Source organism: Zingiber officinale, chromosome 2A, assembly GCF_018446385.1.
Source record: "Zingiber officinale cultivar Zhangliang chromosome 2A, Zo_v1.1, whole genome shotgun sequence".
Classification (NCBI taxonomy): domain Eukaryota; kingdom Viridiplantae; phylum Streptophyta; class Magnoliopsida; order Zingiberales; family Zingiberaceae; genus Zingiber; species Zingiber officinale.
Window position 1 is genome coordinate 91,687,896 of NC_055988.1, and position 22,440 is coordinate 91,710,335.

The 22,440-nt window shown below is 49.2% G+C and overlaps 2 protein-coding genes across 3 annotated transcripts; one reads left to right on the forward strand and one right to left on the reverse strand.

The window, feature by feature from the left end:
* Positions 1 to 10,032: 10,032 nt before the first annotated feature.
* Positions 10,033 to 12,574, reverse strand: LOC122041521 (transmembrane 9 superfamily member 11-like). Of its 2 annotated transcripts, none has more exons than XM_042601230.1 (2): positions 12,431 to 12,574; positions 10,033 to 12,334 (listed from the first exon to the last, which is right to left on the reverse strand). In XM_042601230.1, exon 2 carries the CDS (start codon positions 12,308 to 12,310, stop codon positions 10,298 to 10,300), a length of 2,013 nt encoding a protein of 670 aa, XP_042457164.1. In that variant the 5' UTR covers positions 12,311 to 12,334; positions 12,431 to 12,574; the 3' UTR covers positions 10,033 to 10,297. The 2 variants fall into 2 exon arrangements, with proteins under 2 accessions (XP_042457164.1, XP_042457165.1); XM_042601231.1 differs by having other exon boundaries at positions 10,033 to 12,347.
* Positions 12,575 to 12,923: 349 nt separating this feature from the next.
* On the forward strand, positions 12,924 to 15,966 carry LOC122043805 (U-box domain-containing protein 52-like). Its single transcript, XM_042604382.1, has 9 exons — positions 12,924 to 13,164; positions 13,238 to 13,317; positions 13,427 to 13,754; positions 13,836 to 13,902; positions 13,993 to 14,287; positions 14,361 to 14,462; positions 14,531 to 14,884; positions 14,964 to 15,656; positions 15,726 to 15,966. Exons 1-9 carry the CDS (start codon positions 12,984 to 12,986, stop codon positions 15,804 to 15,806), a joined length of 2,181 nt encoding a protein of 726 aa, XP_042460316.1. The 5' UTR covers positions 12,924 to 12,983; the 3' UTR covers positions 15,807 to 15,966.
* Positions 15,967 to 22,440: the final 6,474 nt, after the last annotated feature.

The window sequence follows — 22,440 nt, forward strand, 5'->3', positions numbered from 1 at the left end:
AAGAAAACCATTTTGTGGGGTGGTGAGTATTGGAACTCAGCGGGTAAGGAAAGAGATAGTGCATGAACATAACTAGAAAGTGAGCCAAGAGCATACAGTCTCATACAGAAATAGCAGATACTACAAAAGAACCAAAACAAATACTCATACCTGAAACCATATCCTAGACTAGGTATAGTAGGTCAGAACTGGTACTAATATGCTACATTACTGTTCATAACTACAGAGGTAATAAGCAAGGTATATACCAATTTTCAATGACTAGACATCTACAACGAGAACATATCTCAACACAAGTAAACATATCAGCGTATGTGAACAACAACAGTAAGCAAGCAATAACAACATATATAGACCGCAACAGCCAAAACAAATATAATAACAACAGCGTATGCACGGATGGTCACTCCCGCCCACCTCTCTGCACCATGACCCCTGTATGGTCGAGAGGCCGGGTCAGTGACAGACTGTACACCACTCCAGCTACCACTCACACGAGTGGCCGAGGGGACAGTTTCATAGTAGCTAACTAGCTACATCTGCGACGGGGTCCCTGCTGCTCGTACTCCAGCTACCACTCACACGAGTGGCCGAGTGCGGCAGGACAGGACAAGCGGTATCAACTCCAGCTACCACTCTCTCGAGTGGCCGAGGATGCGACATGCATGCAATGACATGATGCGAACAATGCAACAGTCATCATACCAATATAAGCAAAAACAGGTATGCTACATGAAGCCAGCATGCTCAATATAGTACATAAATAAACAATAGTCAAAGCATACAAACATGGTATCTAGTATCTGCTATTGATCATGGACAACAACAAGAGACTGTATAGATATGGAACGAATTTCTTAAAGATTGCGTGGAAGTATCAAGCACAAGAAACTAAGAGTGGAGTCAAGGTAAAATAGTCCTTATCCAAAAATAGATCATGCACTAAGTTCAAGAACTACAGAATCAAAGTAAGAAGTACCCGCCTTAATACGTAGATCATGTCAAACCAATCCCATGTCGAGACACTCGCCTTGAATCACCGATCTGCGATCACATAATATATTTAACTAATTACATGTATAGCAAATAGCTAAATAAAATCTCAAACCAATTAAGGAAACCCCAAACCCAACACGATCACTAGGAAATTTTAATTAATGATTAACTTTAAGTATCTCCTCTATGAAACCTTAACCTTCCCAATCAAGAAATCTTAACTAACTTCACAACCACATTGGATTAGATAAATCTAAACATTCCACCGTTATTTTGGATTTAAATCCCATCCCACCAATCTACACCAACACTAGTATTTTTCTAGAATTAACAGAAGCCGTACGAATTACTGAACAATCCCATTACAGCCTATCCCATCCAACCATCACTTTACAACTTCAAAAGCACTCAACGAACCAGAAAATCACCATGTAACACCGCAAAATCTTTTGAATAAACCTTGGAAATCCACCGCTATATTGAAACTCAGAACAACATTGAATAGAACCCAGAAATTTCCTCCATTCCAAACACAACACCAAAGCCACATACCTCACTCAAAACAAGGTTTCTCAAACCAACAATCATCTCAAAACATGAACTCAAAGACCCACACCATCATCACATTATGTATCAATGCAAAAACAGAAATCTCAATACTCATCTCAAAAAAACAGTTCCATCATCAAGTCAAGTATCATTACTAACACAACAATTTCAAATCCAACAAAAGAAGCTCAAAATCAAACCACCCTTATGTTGGTGCAACCTTCGGTCAAGGTTGACCTGATTGACTCGACTCGAGGTGACTTGACTCGAGTTGTATTTTGATGTTTGACTTGGGAAGATTGTCGGTGCAACCTTAGGTCAAGGTTGACCTAGTTGAGTTGCATGTCGATGTTTGATGAGAAGAGAGTTGTATTCTTGATGTTTGACAAGAATAGGTGTTTGGGAGATTGTAGGTGCAACCTTAGGTCAAGGTTGACCTGGTTGACCTGATTCGTGAAAAGTCCAAGTATGGAGACTTGGCACTGGAGAAGTCCAAGCAGGGAGCTTGGCACGAGGGAAAGTCCTAACTGGGATGTTAGGCAGTTGGAAAGTCCTGGTGAGTGAAGCCAGGCAGTGGAAAAGTCCTAACTGGGATGTTAGGCAGTTGGAAAGTCCTGGTGAGTGAAGCCGGGCAAGGGAAAGTCCAGCTGGATTAAGGGTTGGAAAGTCCGCAGTGAGCTAGGCACGAGGGAAAGTCCTAACTGGGATGTTAGGCAGTTGTAAAGTCCTGGTGAGTGAAGCCAGGCAGTGGAAAGTCCTAACTGGGATGTTAGGCAGTTAGAAAGTCCTGGTGAGTAAAGCCAGGCAGGGGAAAGTCCTAACTGGGATGTTAGGCAGTTGGAAAGTCCTGGTGAGTGAAGCCGGGCAAGGCAAAAATCCAGATGGATCAAGGGTGATCGGACATCTGGTGGGAAAAGTCTAAGTGGGTCAAAAGGATTGACCGGACACTTAGCGGGGAGTGCTAGCAGGTCAAGGGAGTGACCAGATGCTAGGGATGATGTACCAACAGGTCAAGGTTGACCGGATGTTGGTGTGGAAGCCTTAGGTTTAGGGCTGAGAAGTTTGGATCGGCCGATCGATGATACATGGCTCATCGATCGGTGCGGTGACCGATCGATGTATCTCTTGATGGTTATCGATCGGTGCAGACCGATCGGAAGAAAATCGATGGCAAACTAGCAAGCTTGATCGGTCTGGACCGATCGGAAGGTTTCTGATCGATGCGTGGACCGATTAGGAAACTTCTGATCGGTCCATGGACCGATCGGGGGCAAGCGAGCTTCTTTCACGATCGGTGCGACCGATCAGGATGTTACTGATCGGTCCACGGACGATCGAGTTCTAACGCTGCGACGCAGCGGCTAGTTTCTTCGTTGTTTTCTTCGCAGGTATAAATCGGCTGCCTTTCGCTACTTCTTCTTCCTTCGGAAGTTCTCTCATGCCTCCTGCTTCTTCTTCCTGCTGAGCTTTGTTGAGCTCATTGGGTGCTAAAGCTTCGCGTGAGCTTCTTCCTGTTGCTGGTTTTCTAGCTAGGCTTGGATCCGAGAAGCTGCTGCTTCACCAGGGTTCCTGCTGACTTCAAGAAGGCAAGCAAGTGTTGTTTACATTTCTGTTCTTGTTTTCTTGTTCCTTTTTGTACTCCTATTGCTGTTGCAAAGATTGTGGTGAGGTTTCTCCACCCACAAGGAGTATCTATTAGCCGGGTTTCCGGGGACTCATCCACCGACGGATTGGTAGGCTTCGTCCACCTTACAGACACGCCGAGGAGTAGAAGCATCATCTCCGAACCTCGTACATAGCTGTGTTAAGGTTTGATATTCTTCCTTTCGTTTCTAGTTTATTTTTCCGCTGCGCTAACGAATTGTAGGAAGAAACGAGCGATTTGGGGCGGCTATTCACACCCCCCCCCTCTCTAGCCGTACGAAGGATCCTAACACCTTAGAATCCCTTGAGAGGCAACACGAGAAATCAACCACTAAATCATCAACACTAAATCCATCAAGAAGAAACCGAACAAAAAGACAAGTCCAATTGTAAACCCTAAATCCAGTGCGGGACCTAGAAGCATCGCCAATGGAAGCAAAACATCAAGGAAGAAATCGATCGCAACTCATTCAACCATTCGAACATGATGGGCAAGCCGATTGACACCTCCTAGCTACTCATCCCTTACTCCACAGATCTTATACCGTCATAGAAGAGGGTACTTACTGGCTAGCCCTCGTCGTGGCCGGAGGTGAAAGTGCATCGACGGTCGGTGCTAGGGCAGAGAGGAGGGCAGAATCTGAGTCCTGCGGCGTCTGTGATGGCGCAAGGAAACTCGAAGAGGAACCTCTTTTAGCTCGTGACCGAAGGGGGCGGACCGGCGCTTCTCCGTGCGACGGCTCTGTGGTTGATCCGACTTCGGCTATCGAGGGAGAGGACTAGGGGTTCGGCTGGCGTCGGCTCGGGTAGTATCACTCGACGCCGACAGTAGGGATCGGGCAGAGATCGCTCACGAAGGAGATGAGGAGAGGAAAAAGGGGTTCGAGCGGCGGTTTTGGCGTCGAGAGCAAGGGGAAATCGAGAGAGGTTGTGCGGCGATGAGGAAAATCGGGAAGAGGAGGGCTTTTATAAAAGAAAACTTAGGTTTAGTGCAATTAAACCCTAAGTTGATTCCTTAATCAACTCCTACTTTCGGGTATTTCTAACAGACTTTTTATCGGGTTCATTAGTGCATCCCCTCTAAATACGTCATACGGCTTCGATTAATTTCAGAAAAATTTCTAAATAATCCTAAAAACTCCGTTAAGGCTATTAGCCTATTAAACCTTATTATTTAATTATTAATTGGATGTCGTATTTTACATGAAGAGAGAAAAAATAATGAGAGAGTGTATGATGAGAGAGAATACAGAGAGAAAATGGTAGAAAATCTATGATGAGAGAGAATGAGGACAGAGAGTGATGGAAGAGAATGAAGAGAGAGAAAGTGTGATGAGAGGAAATATGAAGAGAGAGTATGGTAAGAGAAAGTATGAGGTGAGAAAAAGTATGATGAAAAATGAGGAGAGAATGAAGAGAGAGAAAATAATGAGAGAGTGTGTGTGATGAGAGAGAATATAGAGAGAAAATGGTAGAGAATGTGTGATGAGAGAGAATGAGGAGAGAGAAAATATGATGAGAGAGAGCAAGGAGAGAGAGTGAAATGAAAGAAAAATTGAACAAATATACTAAGGGTATTTTCGTCCAAACTTAATTCTTATTCCCATTCCATCAGAACCCAAGGGAGGGGGTGGATTTCATCCATACCAAATTTTTGGGATTCATTCCAAAATCTTGATTCCATTTTCATCAACCAAACATAAGGTTTGGGAATGAATCCATTCCCTCATTCCCAAACCTCTAAACCAAACGTCACCTTAGTTTATGGAGGCGAAGCAATCATTCCTGTTGAAGTTGAAATTGAGTCCGGTCGTCTACAGCAGTATAGCGAAGAGAACGCTGAGTGGAGACTCCTGGAGCTGGACTTGGTGGATGAAGCACGTGCCAAAGCAACCGTCCGGTTGACGGCCTGCCGACAGAGGATGCGGCAGAACTACAACAGGCAAGTAATACCTAGATCTTTTTAGGTCGGCGACTTCGTATGGAAGAAAGTGAAGCCAGTCGGAGATGTCACCAAGCTGGAGGCTCCTTGGGTCGGGCCCTTCAAGGTCGTGGGAAAGCTCCGGTCGGGTGCTTATTCCCTAGAAGACGAGGACGGACGGAGGCTAGAGCGTCCATGGAGTACAAACCACCTCCAGCCGTACCGAGTTGGGTGAAAGGTGCGCTGATGTAACTAATACCATGTAATCTTCGTTCTCTGCGTTCTTCAGCTACAGGATTAAAAGCTAAAGCAAGGGTTTACAAAGTTATCGCCGAGCGGTCAACCCGCCTTGAAGACCTTCGAGCGGTAATGTTAAACCCTAGAGTCGAAGCGGCGACTATAAAAATCCCGCCTTGAAGACCGTCAAGAGGTGACGTTAAATCCTAGAGTCGGAGTGACGACTATAAAACCCCGCCTTGAAGATCGTCGAGTGGCGACGTTAAACCCTAGAGTCGGAGCGGCGACGTTAAACCCTAGAGTCGGAGCGGTGACTATAAAAACCCCGCCTTGAAGATCGTCGAGCGGCGACGTTAAACCCTAGAGTCGGAGCGGCGACTATAAAAACCCCGCCTTAAAGACCGTCGAGCGGCGACATTAAACCCTAGAGTCAAAGCGGCGACTATAAAAACCTCGCCTTACAGACCGTCAAGCGGCGACGATAAACCTCGGTCTTAGAAAATCGTCTAGCGTATACGCTAAAATTGAAGTTGAGCGGTGATTATAAACCCCAGAGGAATGATCCTAAATGAATATTTCAATAATAACATCGGTGCCACAACCGAGCGGGACTACGCACCCAAATACTTAGCAAACAAACAGCATATGAAGAGGGCGCAAAATGATTTCATTAATAAATGCTGCCGAGCGGCAGGATTACAGACAAGGCTTACAAAAAACTCAACCGATCTCTCACTCACTTGATGTATTCAAAGACCTCATTGGGGTTGGATTCAAGGAGTTGGATACGGTTCACGTCTTTATCAGATAGGGCCTCGGAGACATGACCGTTCGTCTTCAGCTGGCTGAGCATCGCCTCGATCGCTAGCTCAAAAGATCGGACGATCCGATTGGCCGCCTTCACCAAGAATTGGTCCGAGCGGAGGTACTGTTGCTTCAGGACCTCGAAGCAACTCGGCTCGACCTCTTGATAGGTCTTCAGAGCGGCGCACGAAGCCTCTAATTCCTCTTCGAGGCGCTTCACTTGGCCTTGAAGTTTAGCCTCCTTAGCTGATCGGCTCTCCCGCTCGGCAGATAGGGAGTCCTTTGCTTTCTTCATATCCTCGACCATCTGTCGAGTCTCCTTATTCTTTTCTTCCAGATCGGTGATGACTCTTTGTTTCCTCATGGAGGCTAGATCGAGCTTTCTATCATAAGTCTTCAACTGCGCCTCTATTTGGCCCAGCCTGCTGGCCTGCTTGGCTGATTTCTGCTACTCCTTGGCGAAGAGTTGTTGGGCCTTCTCCAGCTTAGCCTTCAGACGAGCGGGCGATAGTCCCTGGGAAGAGGTTTCTCCAGAAATATTGAGTCTCTCCAGCTCATCTTCCACTTGGGCCAGCCATTGGCACATGACGATATTCTCCACCCAATACTGCAAGCAAGAATTAGTGACGAGCAGAGGTAACTTATGAATTAACGCAAATACTAACCCCGGTGGACATCTCCAAATGACTGTCGGCCAACACACCCCGGGGCTTCATGGTCGCTCGCACCCTCGCTTCCTCCCAGACGCGGGCAAGCCGACCCCAGATGTAGACTTGATGCTGGGGAGAGTTGGGTTGGTCGCTCAGCGCGAGAAGATCCTCGGTCAGCAGGTGAAGGGTGGCGGTGACGGATAGTCTCCCGCCCGGTGCCGATTGGGCAGAGGTAGACGGACCGGAGGCTTGGGTAGGGCGGATGGGAAGAATGACTGATTGGGTTATCTTCCGCCTAGCCGGAGGAAGGGAGGTGATCAGCTGAACGGGGAGTGGCTCCTGTAGCTCAGCCACGAACGGAGTCTGATTGGAGGAAGTAGCCTCCACTATTACGGGGGCTAGGGACGGGACACCTTCTCCTGCTGAAGCTTGGATGGCTGAAGTGGCAGATCAGGATGGCGCCTCCGTTCGGCGCCTCTTGCGGGAGAGTGGTACTTCGTCTCCCGAGGACCCCGATCCCTCAGCAGGAATGATGGGTGATGCGCCACGAACTGAGCCTGGTTCGGTGGCCCCTCCCGCGCTGGGAGTCCGCTCGGCGGTCCTGTCGCCCGCAGTTGTATTTTCCCCAGCTATGCCCTCTTGCGAGCCGATCGGGGTCAGGCCGAGCCGCTCTATCTCCTTAGCAGCAGCTGCTTCAATCTTGGATTGCTTAGCCTTCATTATACCAGTTATTCGGGTACGCATCATGGTGTCGGCTGCAAAAGAAGAACAGAATCAGTTAGACTCAAAGGAAAAAAAATTAAGAAATTCCATATCTAGGCTGTTCGGGAGCTTCACTCGGCTCGGACTTAGCCCGAACATGTACATCACACCTTCTGGTAACAGCTTGTGAATGTTGAACTTCAGCCCGGCCAATATATTAGCAGCGTGGAGGTAATCCGGCTGAGTCTTATACCTCTTCAGCTCGGGCGGAGGTGGTAGGGTAGTCTGCCATTGAGTGCGAAAGTATGACCATTCGAGAAGTCTTAAATAAAAAAAGTACTCCTTCCAATGTTTGTTGGAGGACATCTTGTCGAAGAAAACCAGGCCAATACGGGACTGAAACAGATAGGTGCCCAGCTCGGATTGTTTGGGGTAGTAGAAGTAGTGGAAGACCCGAGGGGGGATGTTGTGCACTTTAAATAGCACGACTACACCACACAACAACCGGAAGGAATTGGGGACGAACTGGACGAGCGAGATTCGAAAAAAATTACAAACTTCGGTTATGAACGGATGGATGGGAAACCGGAGATCGCCCACGAACTGGTCTCGAAAGAAAAAAATAGTGTCGGTCGGCGGGTTGTGTGGTCGATCGGATGGTCTGACCAAGACAATCTCGTGGTCGGGCGGAAGGTCAAAAGCGTTGATGAGGTGCGCTGCGTCACCCGCATCAAACCTGGTCTCCATGGTGGTATACCAGAGACCAAGGGCCGGGTCGACTGGCTGAGAGGAACTGGCCATAATTGAAAAACAGAGAAGCATAGGGAGTTGCTGAGGGAATTGCCGGAAAAATAAAGCAGAAGATCATTGGACAGAACGACGGTGCACCGGAAAATGCTAAAAGGTGAGAAAGGAAGACAACAGAACAGAACTTAAAGCTTACAGGAAAATGGAGCGCCGGGGGAGAAAACTGGAAGCTGTCGGAGTGTTGGGAGCAAGCAAGTCGCCGGTGCAAACGGTCGGAGAGCAGAAATAGAACGCAAAGGAAGAAGCGGTGATGTTGAAGCTTTATAAAGATGGGTGCGGCCGACCGAGGTCGTCCGATCTAGGGCACAGGAATCGAAGTGCACATTCGATCGTTGAATTCGAACCGTCAAACGTCACATCAACAGCTGTCACCTCGGACGTGCGATGACTGCGCCGACGACACGTGGCATCCTCCCACTGGACAACATTTAATGGGTGCGCGCTCGACCTTAATGGAAGTGATTTGCACACATCGCGAGGAGATTCAGATGGTGTCAGCATTAGCTGGCCGGCCTGCGCCCCTTCGAAAGCGGTGAGGAAAAGTATCCAAAACACTAAGTACAAAGGCACGAAGCACCAACCGGGGGGGGGGGGGGGGAGATCAGTCCCACAGAGACCGAGCGGGATCCGACTCATCTATTAGCCGATCGGCCAACCGTTCACCAGGCTACTTGTCCAGTCAGTCGAACTTGCATCCTCCTTCGACTAGACTTAAGGGGGAGGCACGTGATCCGGTGGTAAGACGAGGCCCGCTCGGTAGGAAGTTAAAGTGGTCAACATCCAGGGCAAGCACTTGATCGGGTGAGCTACCTTTCCGAGCGGCGAGAAGAATAACCGACCTGGCATATCGACAGCTCGGCCTAACGCCAAGTTTCTGATGCTCATAAGACAAAACAGGAAGAGATGAAGGCCGAGCGGACATCCCACTCGGCTAACCAGGAACATGACATTGACCCGGCAGTCAAAGCTCCCTCGCTCGATAGGGCGGAGTCAGACATCAAATCATCGGCCAAGCAGACATCCGAGTCGGTCCAACCTTGGTGGCGGCGGGAGGGCGTTAGCCGAGCGGTCCCTTTGCTCGGCCAGGGAAAGGTGCTAGCCGAGCGGTTCCTCCACTCGGCCCGGTAAAGGACAAGGGGAGTAGTTGACGATATCTTCATAGGAACCAGTGCCGCCGACAAGAGGCATGGTCAGACAGAGAATCGTATAGGGGAAACTTCCACTGTCACGTCAGAAATATGCTCGTGCTATTAAGATATGACATCCGACACGTTTTTCTGGCACATCCGTTCCAGGTATGCTTTGAGGAGCGTGCACGTCTTGGGGAGCGTGCGCGCGCCTCTGGGGAGCCCTATATAATGATCCCCAGACTTCGACGGAGGTATGCTCATTTCTTCACTGTAGCTACAGTCTCGTTTCCCCTTGGCTCTACTTTTTTCTACCAGAGATCTTACTTGAACGTCGAAGGACCATCGCCGGAGAACCCCTCCTCGACTCGGTATTGTGCTTGCAAGTCCACGTCGGCGGAAGATCTACGCTCGCAAAGTCTTCAATCAGTCAACGAGAGTGCCACGTCCCCAGCATCCATCGACTGAGCTCTTAGACAGGATCAGATCACTAACCCACAAGAGAGACACCTGCAACCGTAAAGTAGTAAACATTGAAATGATCATACAACCTCCAGTGGTCATTATCGGAAAACAAAAAAATTGCACAACAACATCCATGAATGAACGAGCAATTCTTATTTATGTTTATGACAAAAAAAACATAATTTAACAAAATATGACTGTGACAAAGAGAAAAGCAATTGATCCAACAAGTACATACTATGACTAAAAAGTTCTAAGACAGGTAAAAATAAGAAGCAATGAATGATAACACGCACAAGCTACAAAACATCGTCTCTATCGTAATCTCTTCTAGTTGTGCCAATAGCTGCTTCATGCCTTCAGTCAGTTTCGAGAGCTCTTGTTTCAGAAGTAGCTCAGTCGAGTTTGACAGATGAGAAGAGGTAGTGAACAAAACAGAAGGACGAAATGAATCCAATTGTACCAGTAGCAAGCATGACAGCAGTGACCATGAACAATGAGTAGCCGAGGTAGAGTGAGGCAGACACAGGACCGCTCAAGCTCTTAAGATCGAATACTAGATAGTTGATCGAGTATAAGAAGATGTAGATAGCTACGGATCCTGAAGAGAAGAAAGATTTCCACCACCATTTCCAATCCTCCACACACAGATGCATGTAGGTCAGGACTAGAGAAACCTCCGCACAGACGACAATAAGGAGAATCAACACAATTAAGAGAAACCCGAAGACATAGTAGACTCGGCCCATCCAGAGGCTGGACATTATGAAGAAGAGCTCGATGAATAGAGTGCCGAATGGCAGAGTCCCGGCTCCGATAACCAGCATCCATGATGGGTACTTCTGCGGAGGGATCTCACGAGGAATTTGATTAGTCCGAACAGGGAACTCAATATGTGATGCCTTGGCGCCGATGAATCCACCAGCAAGAGTAAGTGGGAGTGAGATGCAGAACCACAGCAGCAGCAGCACAATGAACAAGGAAATTGGGATCGCACCAGTGCTATGGCTGCCCCAAAGCAGGAAATTCAATGTGGTGAGGATCAGGAAGGCGATGCCGGGGAAGAAACAAGCTACGCGCCAGGAAACAGCAATCCAACCAGAATGATTCCCTCCTTTGATTGTCTTCCACATCCTAACAGCGACATACCCTGCTGCAATTCCAAGAATCAAGTAGAAGAACAACATCCCCGTGACGAGGGTGCCCCGAGACGCCGGGGACATGAATCCAAGTGCGGCGAAGAAGATGGTGACAACTGCCATGCCAAGAATCTGCACACCATCACCCACCATAACGCAAAGCAACATTGGATGGCTAGGGGCCCGGAAGACATCTCCAACAACAAGTTTCCAGCCGGAGAGCTCCTCGTTCATCTGCGCTTGCGCCTCCTTATCCAGCTCTTCGTACCGGGTAAGATCCCTTCGGACAGTTCTCAATAAGATCACAAGAACGATGCCGGCCAAGAAAGCAATCACCATTAATGAATTAAGGATAGAGAACCAGTGGACCTTGGCTCCCTCCATCTTCAAATAAGCATCCCAGCGAGAGGGCCACTTGATGTCACTCTCGACGAAGGCAACCTCGTAGGTGAAGGCTATAGGTTGGTTCTCGTTTACCTTCATGGCCACAGTGGTAGGATCGCATTCGACCTTTGCCGGGTACTTGTCATACATCTTCAAATTCTTGGTTTTCTCGAGATTGTGAAGGACGCTGCATGGCACGACCTCGAATCCAACCACTATCCAGCCAACCTTTCCAGATCTCGACTTATCTGCAATCTGGATCACATCGGCTGCGTCACCAGTGGTTCCGACCACCCTCGCCACATCGGTCTCTTCGTACTTGTGCACCAAAACAGTAAACTTTAGGTGATTGAACACATAGTACGAATTGTCGGCTCTGACTCCGATGGGATAGCCCGTCCACCGGAGGACGAAATCGTCTCTCCTCGTGTACCGAATCGCCGGTAGGTTCTCGAGGATGACGTTGACCTGGTACATCTCATCGATCCGCTTCTTGAGGAGGCTAAAATCTTCAGCCGAGAGGGGATTCGTTCGGCAGACGAAGACCTCGGAATCGTTGGTGAACATCTTGAACTGGTAGGGAGAGTTCTCGATGCGGTCTCCCATCAGGAGCTCCCCTAGATTCTCGGCGCTGTCCTTGATTCCCTCTTGAGGGCGGCAGAAGGGGAGACTGTAGTAGCTGAAAGGAAGCTCCGTCTCGATGGAGGTAAGCGAGTTCACCTTCACCGACAGGACCTCTCCGACCGGATACTCGTGAGGGTAGCTTCCGGGTAGATAAAACCCATCGCCTGATTGGAGGAACGCCAGGCAGCAGAGAACAAGGAACCAGAAGGCAGATCCGAAGGAAAATTTCATCTTGTTGCCGGATCCGGCAACAAAACCCATCTCCAGTCGGCCTCTCTCGCAGATCTGAAAAGAAAATCTAGGTTTTTTCTGAAGGCGATGGGTTTCGATTACAAAAATGGGAGAAAAATCAAGGAACAGAGCTAAGAGAAGAGATCTAACCTTAGCGTGCTTGCGTGCGTTTCTTCGATCGTAGATCCAGATCCACCGACGAAGGCTGCCGACAGGGGAAAATTTCCAATCGAGGAGAGTGAGAGGAGAAGTGAGAAACACGAAGCCGTAATTAATGACGGCGATCGAATTGGAAACTTTATGCAAGGCGAGTAACTTGCCAAATCTATAATTTTATATTATTATTATTAATTATTAATTATTAATTATTATTCGATTCAAACTACCACATCATAAAAGCGAATGAACCATATTAATTATTACTAAATCCTAACATCTAATTAGGTATATACCTATCCTTATCATCTAATTAATAATAGTCATTAGACAATAATGTAATGAAAGAGTCAAAAACATTATTACCACAAACAAAAAAAAAAAAAAAGGCTCAAGAGGAGAAAATAGAAAAAAGAGGGCTAAAATGAACCACAAGTTTCAGCGTTCAGAAATCTACCTATTTGTGGTTTGGATAAAAGTGAAAGAATTAGAAGAAGAAATTGAGGAAGAAAAGGAAAATAAGATCGAAGCTGAATAATTAAGAAGAATGCTGGAAAAAGGCAATGGGCATCCAACACAAATGGAAATGTCTCTAGGGTTTCCACTGGTGGCCGTGGCCGTCGACAAAAACAAGGGAAGTCAGAGTGCATTGCAATGGGCAGTGAACAACCTCGTTCTCAAGGGACAGGTTCTTACTCTCATCCATGTCAAAGTCGAGAGTCACTCGTGTAAGTAATCTGTGTCTCCCCTTCATTGCTTTCTTCTTTGCCATCGATAATCTTCTTTTTCCATGTAGTACAGCGGTCGGCCACAAGGAATCCAAGAATCACAAAGCGAAAGATATCTTCCTTCCATTTCGTTGCTTTTGTTTGCGCAAAGATGTGAGTAGCTAGTGCAATTTTGATCTATCAACAAATTAATTCTATTCGATCCAAACATAACAAAACAAAACAAAAACACACAAGTGCTTAATTTGTTGTTCCAATACAGATATACTGCAAGGACGTGGTGTTGGGAGGGCAAGACGTAGCTAAGGCTATTACTGAATTTGTCTCCCATGCTGCCATCGAGAAGATGGTCGTCGGTGCCTCATCGAAGAGTGCATTTGTCAGGAGGTTCACCGGCCACGACATCACCGGCAACATCATCAAGAAGGCTCCCAATTTCTGCAGCGTCTATGTCATCGCTAAGGGAAAGTTATCCTCCACTCGCGTAGCTCTGCTTCCAGCTCCGGCCAACTCTCCGTTTCGCGATCAGATTCTAACCGATGCCAGCTTCAAGCCCGATACCTTCGGTTGTTTTTCAAGAGGTTCTCTCTAGATAGATCGATCTCTGTCTCTCTCTCTCTCTCTCTCTGAACTTCATTTCATTTGTATAAGAATTGTAAACTCCTGTATAGCGTCGAGTGACTTATTGAGGGGAATGGCATGGGACGGTCAGAGCCCGCGCCATGATGAATCAATCAGGTACGTATAAGCTCGATTTAATTAGATTTATTAAAGCTTTAAAGATGATGCTACTACTTAATTACTAATACAAACAAACAAAATATATAGATCGCGACCTTCCAACGCAAATTCGCAGACGGATCACTCGCTGACCGACAGTGTGGCATACTTCGCGTGGTCCGACGCCGACAGCAGATCATCGTCTGTGAGCTCTGCGAGGCCGAGCTGCGCTTGCGCTTTACCTTCGAGGGCATCCAACGCATCGGAAGGCTTCGATCACGACTTCGATAGGATCACGACGCCGTGCGGAAAGCTCAGTTCGTGCGGCCTCACCGGACCCGCCTTCGGTTGGATCGAACATGAAAGCGATGGAATAATGGCTCTGTCATCACCGACGGTCATGGTATATATATATTTTTTTGTTTTTTTTTCAGTTTCCAAATTAAGGTGAATTATCTGAATATTATATCATGCAGGAAGGCATGGAAGAAGAGGTGAAGAGATTGAAGCAACAACTGGAGCAAACCATGGATATGTACAACAGAGCTTGCAAAGAAGCAGTCGCTGCTAAGCAAAAAGTCAGGCCACGTACCTTCATATAAATGGTATCAATGTCTGTACTGAACTCAATATATACTCGTTGCAGGCAGCAGAACTCCAGTCTTGGAGATCGGAGGAAGAGAAGAGGGTCGAGGCGCAGACGATAGAGGAAGCTGCGATACAACTAGAAGCGCAGAGGAAATATCTACTCGAGAGGAAGCTAAAGGAGGAGGTGGAGGACAAAAGGAGGGAATTGTATTCCCTGTCACAGTTAGATATCCGATACCGGAGATTCTCAATGGAAGAAATCGAGATCGCCACGGAATCTTTCGCGGAATCACTGAAGATCGGAGAGGGAGGTTACGGCCCTGTCTACAAGTGCTATCTAGATCATACAAAGGTTGCCGTTAAGGTTCTTCGCTCAAATGCAACTCGAGACCAGGCAGAGTTTCAACAAGAGGTAGTTAACGAACACCTCGAAACTCCAAGAGCAAGCAATTTACATACTAATTCCCATCGGGTTCTCGTTCTTTGGTTAGATTGAGCTCGTGAGTTGCATCAGGCACCCGAACATCGTCCTCCTTTTGGGTGCATGCCCGGAGCATCGCTGCCTTGTGTACGAATACATGGCCAACGGAAGCTTGGAGGACCGCCTGTTCCGGCGAGGGAATACGCCGGCGATTCCCTGGCAATTCCGATTCATCATCGCGGCCGAGATCGCGACGGGGCTCCTCTTCTTGCACCACATGAAACCCGAACCGATTGTGTACCGAGTCCTCAAGCCAGGGAGCATCCTTCTCGACAAATACTACGTGAGCAAGATCAGCGATGTCGGCCTTGCGCGGCTGGTTCCGACCTCGTCGGTTTCCGGCGATGTCACACCGTCCGAGTCGGCATTCTGCTGCTATATCGATCCAGAGTACCTCCAAACAGAGCCGCCGGCGGTGGAATCTGACATATACTCACTGGGAGTTGTGCTGATGCAGATTTTAACGGCCAAGCCTCCCGACGGACTGACACAACTCTTGCGCCTATCGATCGAGGAAGATAAATTCGCTCGAGTGTTGGATCCAGCAGTGGCCGATTGGCCGGTCGGAGAGGCACGAAATCTCGCCGAGATCGCTCTCAAGTGCACCGAGACGCAAAGGATTGGTCGGCCTGATCTTGAAACTACAGTGATGTTGGAACTCAAGAGGCTAAGAGATCTCGCAGAAGATAGCATGCTTTGCAAGGTGCAAACTCATATCTATCCCGTTTGTTCTTTCTCATAGTTCAGTACTCAAATCGTAATTGTTTGGCAGGATAACTTTAGTGATTCAGTATGGACACCATCAGGATCTGAAAGTTCAAGAACTAACTCAAGTGGATCATGGGCCACATGATGAAGAAGAAGATCAGATGTTGCTTGACAAAGGGTGCCACAAAGATTGTAGTTTTCTTGTTCTTGAATAAATCATTAGTTCATAATGGTTTGTATATATATAAATTAATGATGGTCCAATGTATGTATGTCTCATTGTGACCTGGTCTGGTTTTTGTTAAGTTTGATTGTCAGAGGAGCAAGGGATGTGTAAATTGAACTTCTACAACTTGGTGAAGGAAATATTGAAATGCCTTCAAGAATTGTAAAATCATCAAAATATCCATCAAGAGTTTGAAAAGCTCTAAATATTTTAAAGATTTTAAAACTAAAATCTTTGCTATTGAATTCTAATAAATTTGTTTCCAATTTTAGCCACAGCAATCTAACAAGTACTGTTTTAGCCACAGCAATCCAACATCAATGCCTCCTTGCCTCATTCTATGATTTTCAAGTAGTTCATATACTTGTATTTTTGAATATGGGAAAGGTATAGTTCTTACTGATGTTGCCCCCACCCGACGCAGATCATGCAGGGGTGTTGTCACATATAAACCCAGGGTCGATTGGCAAAGTCCCATGTGATTTCATTTGAACTCTCTTGGGCACCTTCTGTTTGTATTAAACCACATAATATGAGTTTTCTTCAAATTGCATCATGTATATGCATGTCAGAATACACAGCAAGCATGATATGTTGCAAAGGAAAAGCCTCCTCTTGAATTAGAGAAGTCAGATAGAGTGACAACATGAAGGTCTATACTGTATTAATCTTGACTAGCATATTTTAGCTAGTTCACCTGTGAATGAATTTTGCCTTTTCCATTTTGCCAAGAGTAAATTAGCTTTATATCGAATAGAAGGCAACATGTTGCAAGCCAAAAGGATAATGGTGATCATGATAGGTGATCCGGTGATAAGGATGGGGGACCCTCGTCGGCGGAAGGTCAATGACACGCGGAGGTCAAAGGTTAAGAGATTCAACCCTGAGACCCGACCGACCGAACTGCGAGGGCCGACCGGCCACCTGACCGACTGGAATGAGATGGACGACCGGCCGGTTATCCCCGAGCCGAATAAAAGACAACCCGACTAGGGGTCGGGTTTCCGTTGCTCAAGGTAAAAAGGTTTCATGGCCGAGCGGGATGTCCGTTCGGCCGGGGCACAAGGCAACAAAGTCAGACAGAAGCAATCTCATCCGAGCATACGACTGAGGCGGAAGTGATATGCCCGCCGAGCAGCCGAACCGCTCGGCCGTGGAACAGACAGGAAGCGCAAGAGGACAAAGGAGACAGGGGATAACATCATCCTCGAGACGTCTGCCGCCGACAGGCAGCAAGGTTGGCGGCCGAGCCGTACACAGGATCATACGGTGGAAACTTCCACCGTCATATCCGGAATATGCTCGGACGATTGCAGAATGACGTCAGAGGTACTTTTCTGACAGGGGCTCGTTAAGGTATGTTTGGGGAAGCGTGCACGCATAGAGAAGCGTGCCCGCGCCTCCCCAGGGTCCTATATAAGGACCCCCAGATGTCGACGAAGGTATGCGCAATCCTCACTGTAGCCACAGTTACGCTGCCTCTTTCATTTCTCGTTGCCTGACTTGAGCGTCGGAGGGTCGTCGTCGAGAAACCCCTCCCGTCTCGGTTTCTTTGCAGGTTCGTCGGAGATCTACACCACCAGTCGGAGACAGCGAAGCGTGCCACGTCCCCAGCGTCCGTCGACTCAGCGCTCGGATAGGATCAAATTGGCGTCGTCTGTGGGAACACACCTGAATCCGAGTCTAGAAGATGGAAGAAGCTGGATGTCAACTCATGGTGACGCTCTCCCCAGAAGAACTCGACGCACTCGTCCAAGCGCGAGCAGCAAAAATCGTGGAGCAGCAGCAGAAAGCTCAGGCCGAGCGGGCAGCGCAGCAGGCGACATCAGCATCGGGGGGTCGAGCGGCACCCGAAGAGCGACCGGAGCAGCTCTCCATATGGGGGCAAAATAAGAGACCGACCGACACTCAGATGGGGGCGCCACCCGCCCCGATACCTTTTCATCAGGCTTTGTTCCAGACGCCCTCGGAGGTAGCGCAAGCTAATCAGGACAAAAGATCTTCATCGAACGAAGCACCCGTCCGGGACGTCAGAAAAGGAAAAGCGCCCCGAACGGACGCGTCACCCGAGCGGATCAACCGGAAGTTCTCAGATGTCATCCTGCAGGATCCACTGCTGAAACATTATGTGCCCCCTGCGATCGGCGAATACAACAGGACAACCGACCCAGACGACCATCTGGGTAAGTTCGACAGCACTGCCACTCTGCATCAATATACGGATGGTGTGAAGTGCCGAGTGTTCCTCACCACCCTTTCGGGGTCGGCGCATCGGTGGTTCCGGAGGCTGCCGGACGGGTCTATCACGCGTTTCAAGAAATTTCGAACGGAGTTCCTCCATCATTTTACGAGCAGCAGACGCCACCAAAAAACCAGCATCAATCTGTTCGCCATCAAGCAAGGCATGAGGGAGTCGCTCCGAGCATACATCCAGCGCTTCAACTAGGTGGCCATGGACATTCCGACGGTCACCTCGGAAATAATGATGAGTGCGTTCACGCAAGGGCTCGTGGACGGTGATTTCTTCCGCTCGCTGATCCGAAAGCTGTTTCGGGATTACGACCACATGCTGCATAAGGCCAACGAGTACATCAATGTGGAGGAAGCCCAGGCGACGAGAAGAAAGGAAGCCCTGAGTGACCAACCAGCTTCCGCCGAGCGGAAGCAGCCCGTCAACCACCAGCCCCCCAGAGGACCGTGAGCCGAAGCCGCCCGTCCTCATCAGCACACTCGACCGCACGCTGTCCAGCAAGTCGCGGCTGATCGGCCCAAGCCCAAGGGGAAGGTATGGACCCCGATGTTTTGTTTACTCCATCAGTCAGCTACTCACAACACTCGTGACTGTCGGAGCCTCCCCCCCATCACTCATCCTGTGCCAAGGGGCTACCACCGCCGATCACCTTTACCAGACCGACGACATCGACAACGGAGCCCTGTTCAAAGAATAGAAAGGAGATCCCCCGAGCGGCATCATCGTCAGCAGCCCGGAGCCCACCATCGGGTGTCGCATGAACGCCCTCAACCATCTGCTCGAGAGGAGGAGAATAGGGGCAACGCGTCTCGAGGCGAGATCAACATCATCGCCGGAGGCCCGACCGGAGGAGACTCCAATAGAGCCAGAAAGGTGCACGCAAGGTAGCTGAGGATACACGCGATCGGCTATAGCCAGGAGAGGGCGAGCGGACTCGAGATCAGCTTCGGGCCCAGGGACCTCGAGGGAGTCGAAGTCCCACACGATGACGCCCTGATCATTCGAGCGGTAATAGCTAACTACACTATTCACCGCATTTTCATTGACACAGGCAGCTCGGTCAACATAATATTCAAGAAGGCCTTCGACCAACTGCAAATCGACCGAGCTGAACTACTGCCAATGACAACCCCCCTCTACGGTTTCACGGGGAACGAAGTCTTACCGGTCGGCCAGGTCCGGCTGGCCATCTCGTTGGGAGAGGAGCCGCTCAGAAGGACAAGGACCACCAGCTTCATCGAGGTTGACGCTCCTTCTGCATACAACGTTATCTTGAGGCGACCAGCTCTCAATGAGTTCCGGGCGGTCGTCTCTACTTTCTGCCAGAAGATCAAGTTCCCGGTGGAAAATCAAGTAGGGGAGGTACGGGGAGACCAGCTGACAGCTCGAAGATGTTATGTGGAGATGGTCCGAGCCGAAACCAAGTCCGCTCGAAAAGTGTCGCGAGTCGAGGTAAATGCTATAACTGAAAAACCACCTTCTTTGATTTACGAAGAAAAGGAGGAGGTGCAGATTGACTCTTCCCGACCGGAGGCCACCACCTTTATAGCGTCCGACCTGGAGGAGAAGCAGAAGGAAAAGCTGATCAAATGCCTCCAGCGAAACCGCGACGTCTTCGCTTGGTCGACCCATGAGCTGCCGGGGGTCTCGCCGAGCGTAGCGCAGCACGAGCTTCACGTCTGGCCAGACGCTCGGCCGGTGAAGCAAAGGAAGAGGGACTTCAGCGCGGAGCAGAATGTAATTATCCGGGCGGAGGTAGAGAAGCTCCTGGAGGCCGGCCACATAAGGGAAGTGCAATTCCCGAGTTGGCTCGCGAATGTGGTACTGGTCTCCAAGCCATGCAACAAGTGGAGAGTCTGCATCGATTTCTGGGACCTGAACAGGGCATGCCGGAAGGACTTCTACCCCCTGCCCCGGATCAATCAACAGGTAGACTCCACGGCCGGGTACGAGCTGATATGCATGCTGGATGCATACCAAGGCTGCCATCAAGTGTCGCTCGCCCCAGAAGACCAGGAGAAGGTCAACTTTATCACGACGGACGACACCTACTACTACAATGTAATGTCGTTCGGACTGGAGAATGCAGAAGCTACCTACCAGCGTATGATGAACAAAGTATTTAGGGAGCAGATCGGACGCAACTTGGAAGTGTATGTGGATGACATACTTGTCAAGTCCTTCCGGGCGGCAGATCTCTATGCGGATATGGAGGAGACTTTCCAAACATTAAGAGGATACGGAGTCAAGCTTAACCCTCAGAAGTGCCTGTTCGGAGCAAAAAGCGGGCGCTTCCTGGGCTACATCGTGACCGAGCGGGGCATAGAGGCAAACCCCAGCAAGATAAAGACCTTGCAAGACATGTCGCCTCCCAGAAATCTTCAAGAGGTACAGCGTCTCACCGATCGGATAACGGCGCTGTCAAGGTTTATTTCTAAGACCGCCGACCGGAGCTTGCCGTTCTTCAAGATTCTGCGTAAAGCTATCAAGTTTCAATGGGATGAGGAATGCGATCGAGCGTTCGAGGACTGAAGACTTACTTGAATTCCTTACCCGTGTTGGCAAAACTGGCCGTAGGCGAGCCACTCTGAATTTATTTATCTTCAACCGAGCATGTTGTGGGCTCGGCATTAGTAAGGCCGGACGACGAAGAACAGCCTGTGTATTTCTTAAGTTATATCTTAAAGGATGCTGAGTCTCGCTACACCGGTCTTGAGAAGTTAGCCTTCGCCTTGGTCCTTGCCGCTCGGAGGTTGCGCCCTTACTTTTTAGCGCACACCATTATTGTGATGACGAACAACCCATTGGGAAGGGTACTCCTAAACATTGAAGCATCCGGACGGCTCATCAAGTGGACGACGGAGTTAAGCGAATTCGACATCCAGTACCAACCTCGCCCGGCGATCAAGGCACAGTCCTTAGCAGACTTCGTGACGGAGGTACGAAAGCCCGAGTCCGAAGCTACATGGAAAGTATATGTGGACGGATCGTCCACTCGGCTCGGAAGCGGAATTGGGATCCTGATACTTTCGCCTCAGGGAGAGCGGATGCATTTGTCCGTTCGGCTGGACTATAGGGTAACAAATAATGAGGCAGAGTACAAAGCCCTCATAGCCAGACTGCAGGCCGCACGGCATGTTGGAGCTAGCCAGGTGGTGATCCACTCGGATTCCCAGCTAGCCACTCAACAACTCATGGGCGCCTTTGAGATAAACAATGCAAGACTTAGGTTGTACGCGGAGGCCTTTGAAAAACTCAAGACCAGCTTCACCGAGGTGGTGGTCCAGAAGATACCCTGAACGGAGAACCAGGCAGCAGATGAATTAGCCAAGCTCGGAAGCTCGATATCGCCGGTCGTCATCCAGCAACCAATCGAGCAAGTATCCTTGGTAGCGCACGTGGACTGGATGGAGGGTCTCACATTCCCAAGCGATTGGAGAACAACCATCATGGAGTTTTTGCGCTCAGGTGTCATGCCGTCTGATCGGGATGAAGCCCAGCTACTTAGAAGGAGAGCCGACCGGTTCACGCTCATCGGAGATCGGCTTTACAAAAAGGCGTTCTCCCAACCTCTGCTGAAGTGCGTCAATTCGGAAGACGCCGAGTACATTCTCCAGGAGGTACACCAAGGATCTTGCGGAGGTCATTCAGGCGGCCGGTCTTTGGCTAGGAAGATCCTGCTGGCCGGATACTTCTGACCAACTCTACATGAGGACGCCGCTCGGACCGTCGCAACATGCCTTTCTTGTAAGAAGTACCACAGTTGTTCTCATAGGCCGACGGAGGAAATGAAAGCATCCACAGTGTCCTGCCCGTTCGACCAGTGGGGCATGGACATCGTGGGACCTTTCCCTATGGCGACCGGACAACGGAGGTTCCTGTTGGTGGCAGTCGATTACTTCTCCAAATGGGTAGAGGCTGAGCCATTGGCCAAGATAACCGAGCAGATGGTCAAGAAATTCATCTGGCAACACATCATCTGTCGATTCGGCATCCCACGTCGGCTCGTGTCGGACAACGGACGAAAGTTCGTCGGGAACCAGCTTGAGGAATGGTGCGAGGGATATGGCATTGAGCAGTACTTCACGTCTGTGGCATATCCCCAGAGTAACGGTCAAGCCGAAGTAGCCAATCGGGAGATCCTTCGAATTCTTCGAGCTCGACTCGACCACATGGGAGGAAGCTAGGTGGACGAGCTGCCGGGAGTCCTATGGGTCATCTGCACGACCCCTAAGGAGGGAACTGGAGTAACACCATTCCACCTGGTGTATGGAGGTGAGGTGGTCGTCCCAGTCGAAGTCG

Excerpts from the sequence above, each read along its gene's own strand:
- LOC122043805 (XM_042604382.1), top strand. The coding sequence starts at position 12,984 with ATGCTGGAAAAAGGCAATGGGCATCCAACACAAATGGAAATGTCTCTA. Across the intron at positions 14,463-14,530 it reads CAGTCGCTGCTAAGCAAAAA|GCAGCAGAACTCCAGTCTTG; the intron begins GTCAGGCCACGT and ends TACTCGTTGCAG. Across the intron at positions 14,885-14,963 it reads AGGCAGAGTTTCAACAAGAG|ATTGAGCTCGTGAGTTGCAT; the intron begins GTAGTTAACGAA and ends TTCTTTGGTTAG.
- LOC122041521 (XM_042601230.1), bottom strand. The coding sequence starts at position 12,310 with ATGGGTTTTGTTGCCGGATCCGGCAACAAGATGAAATTTTCCTTCGGA.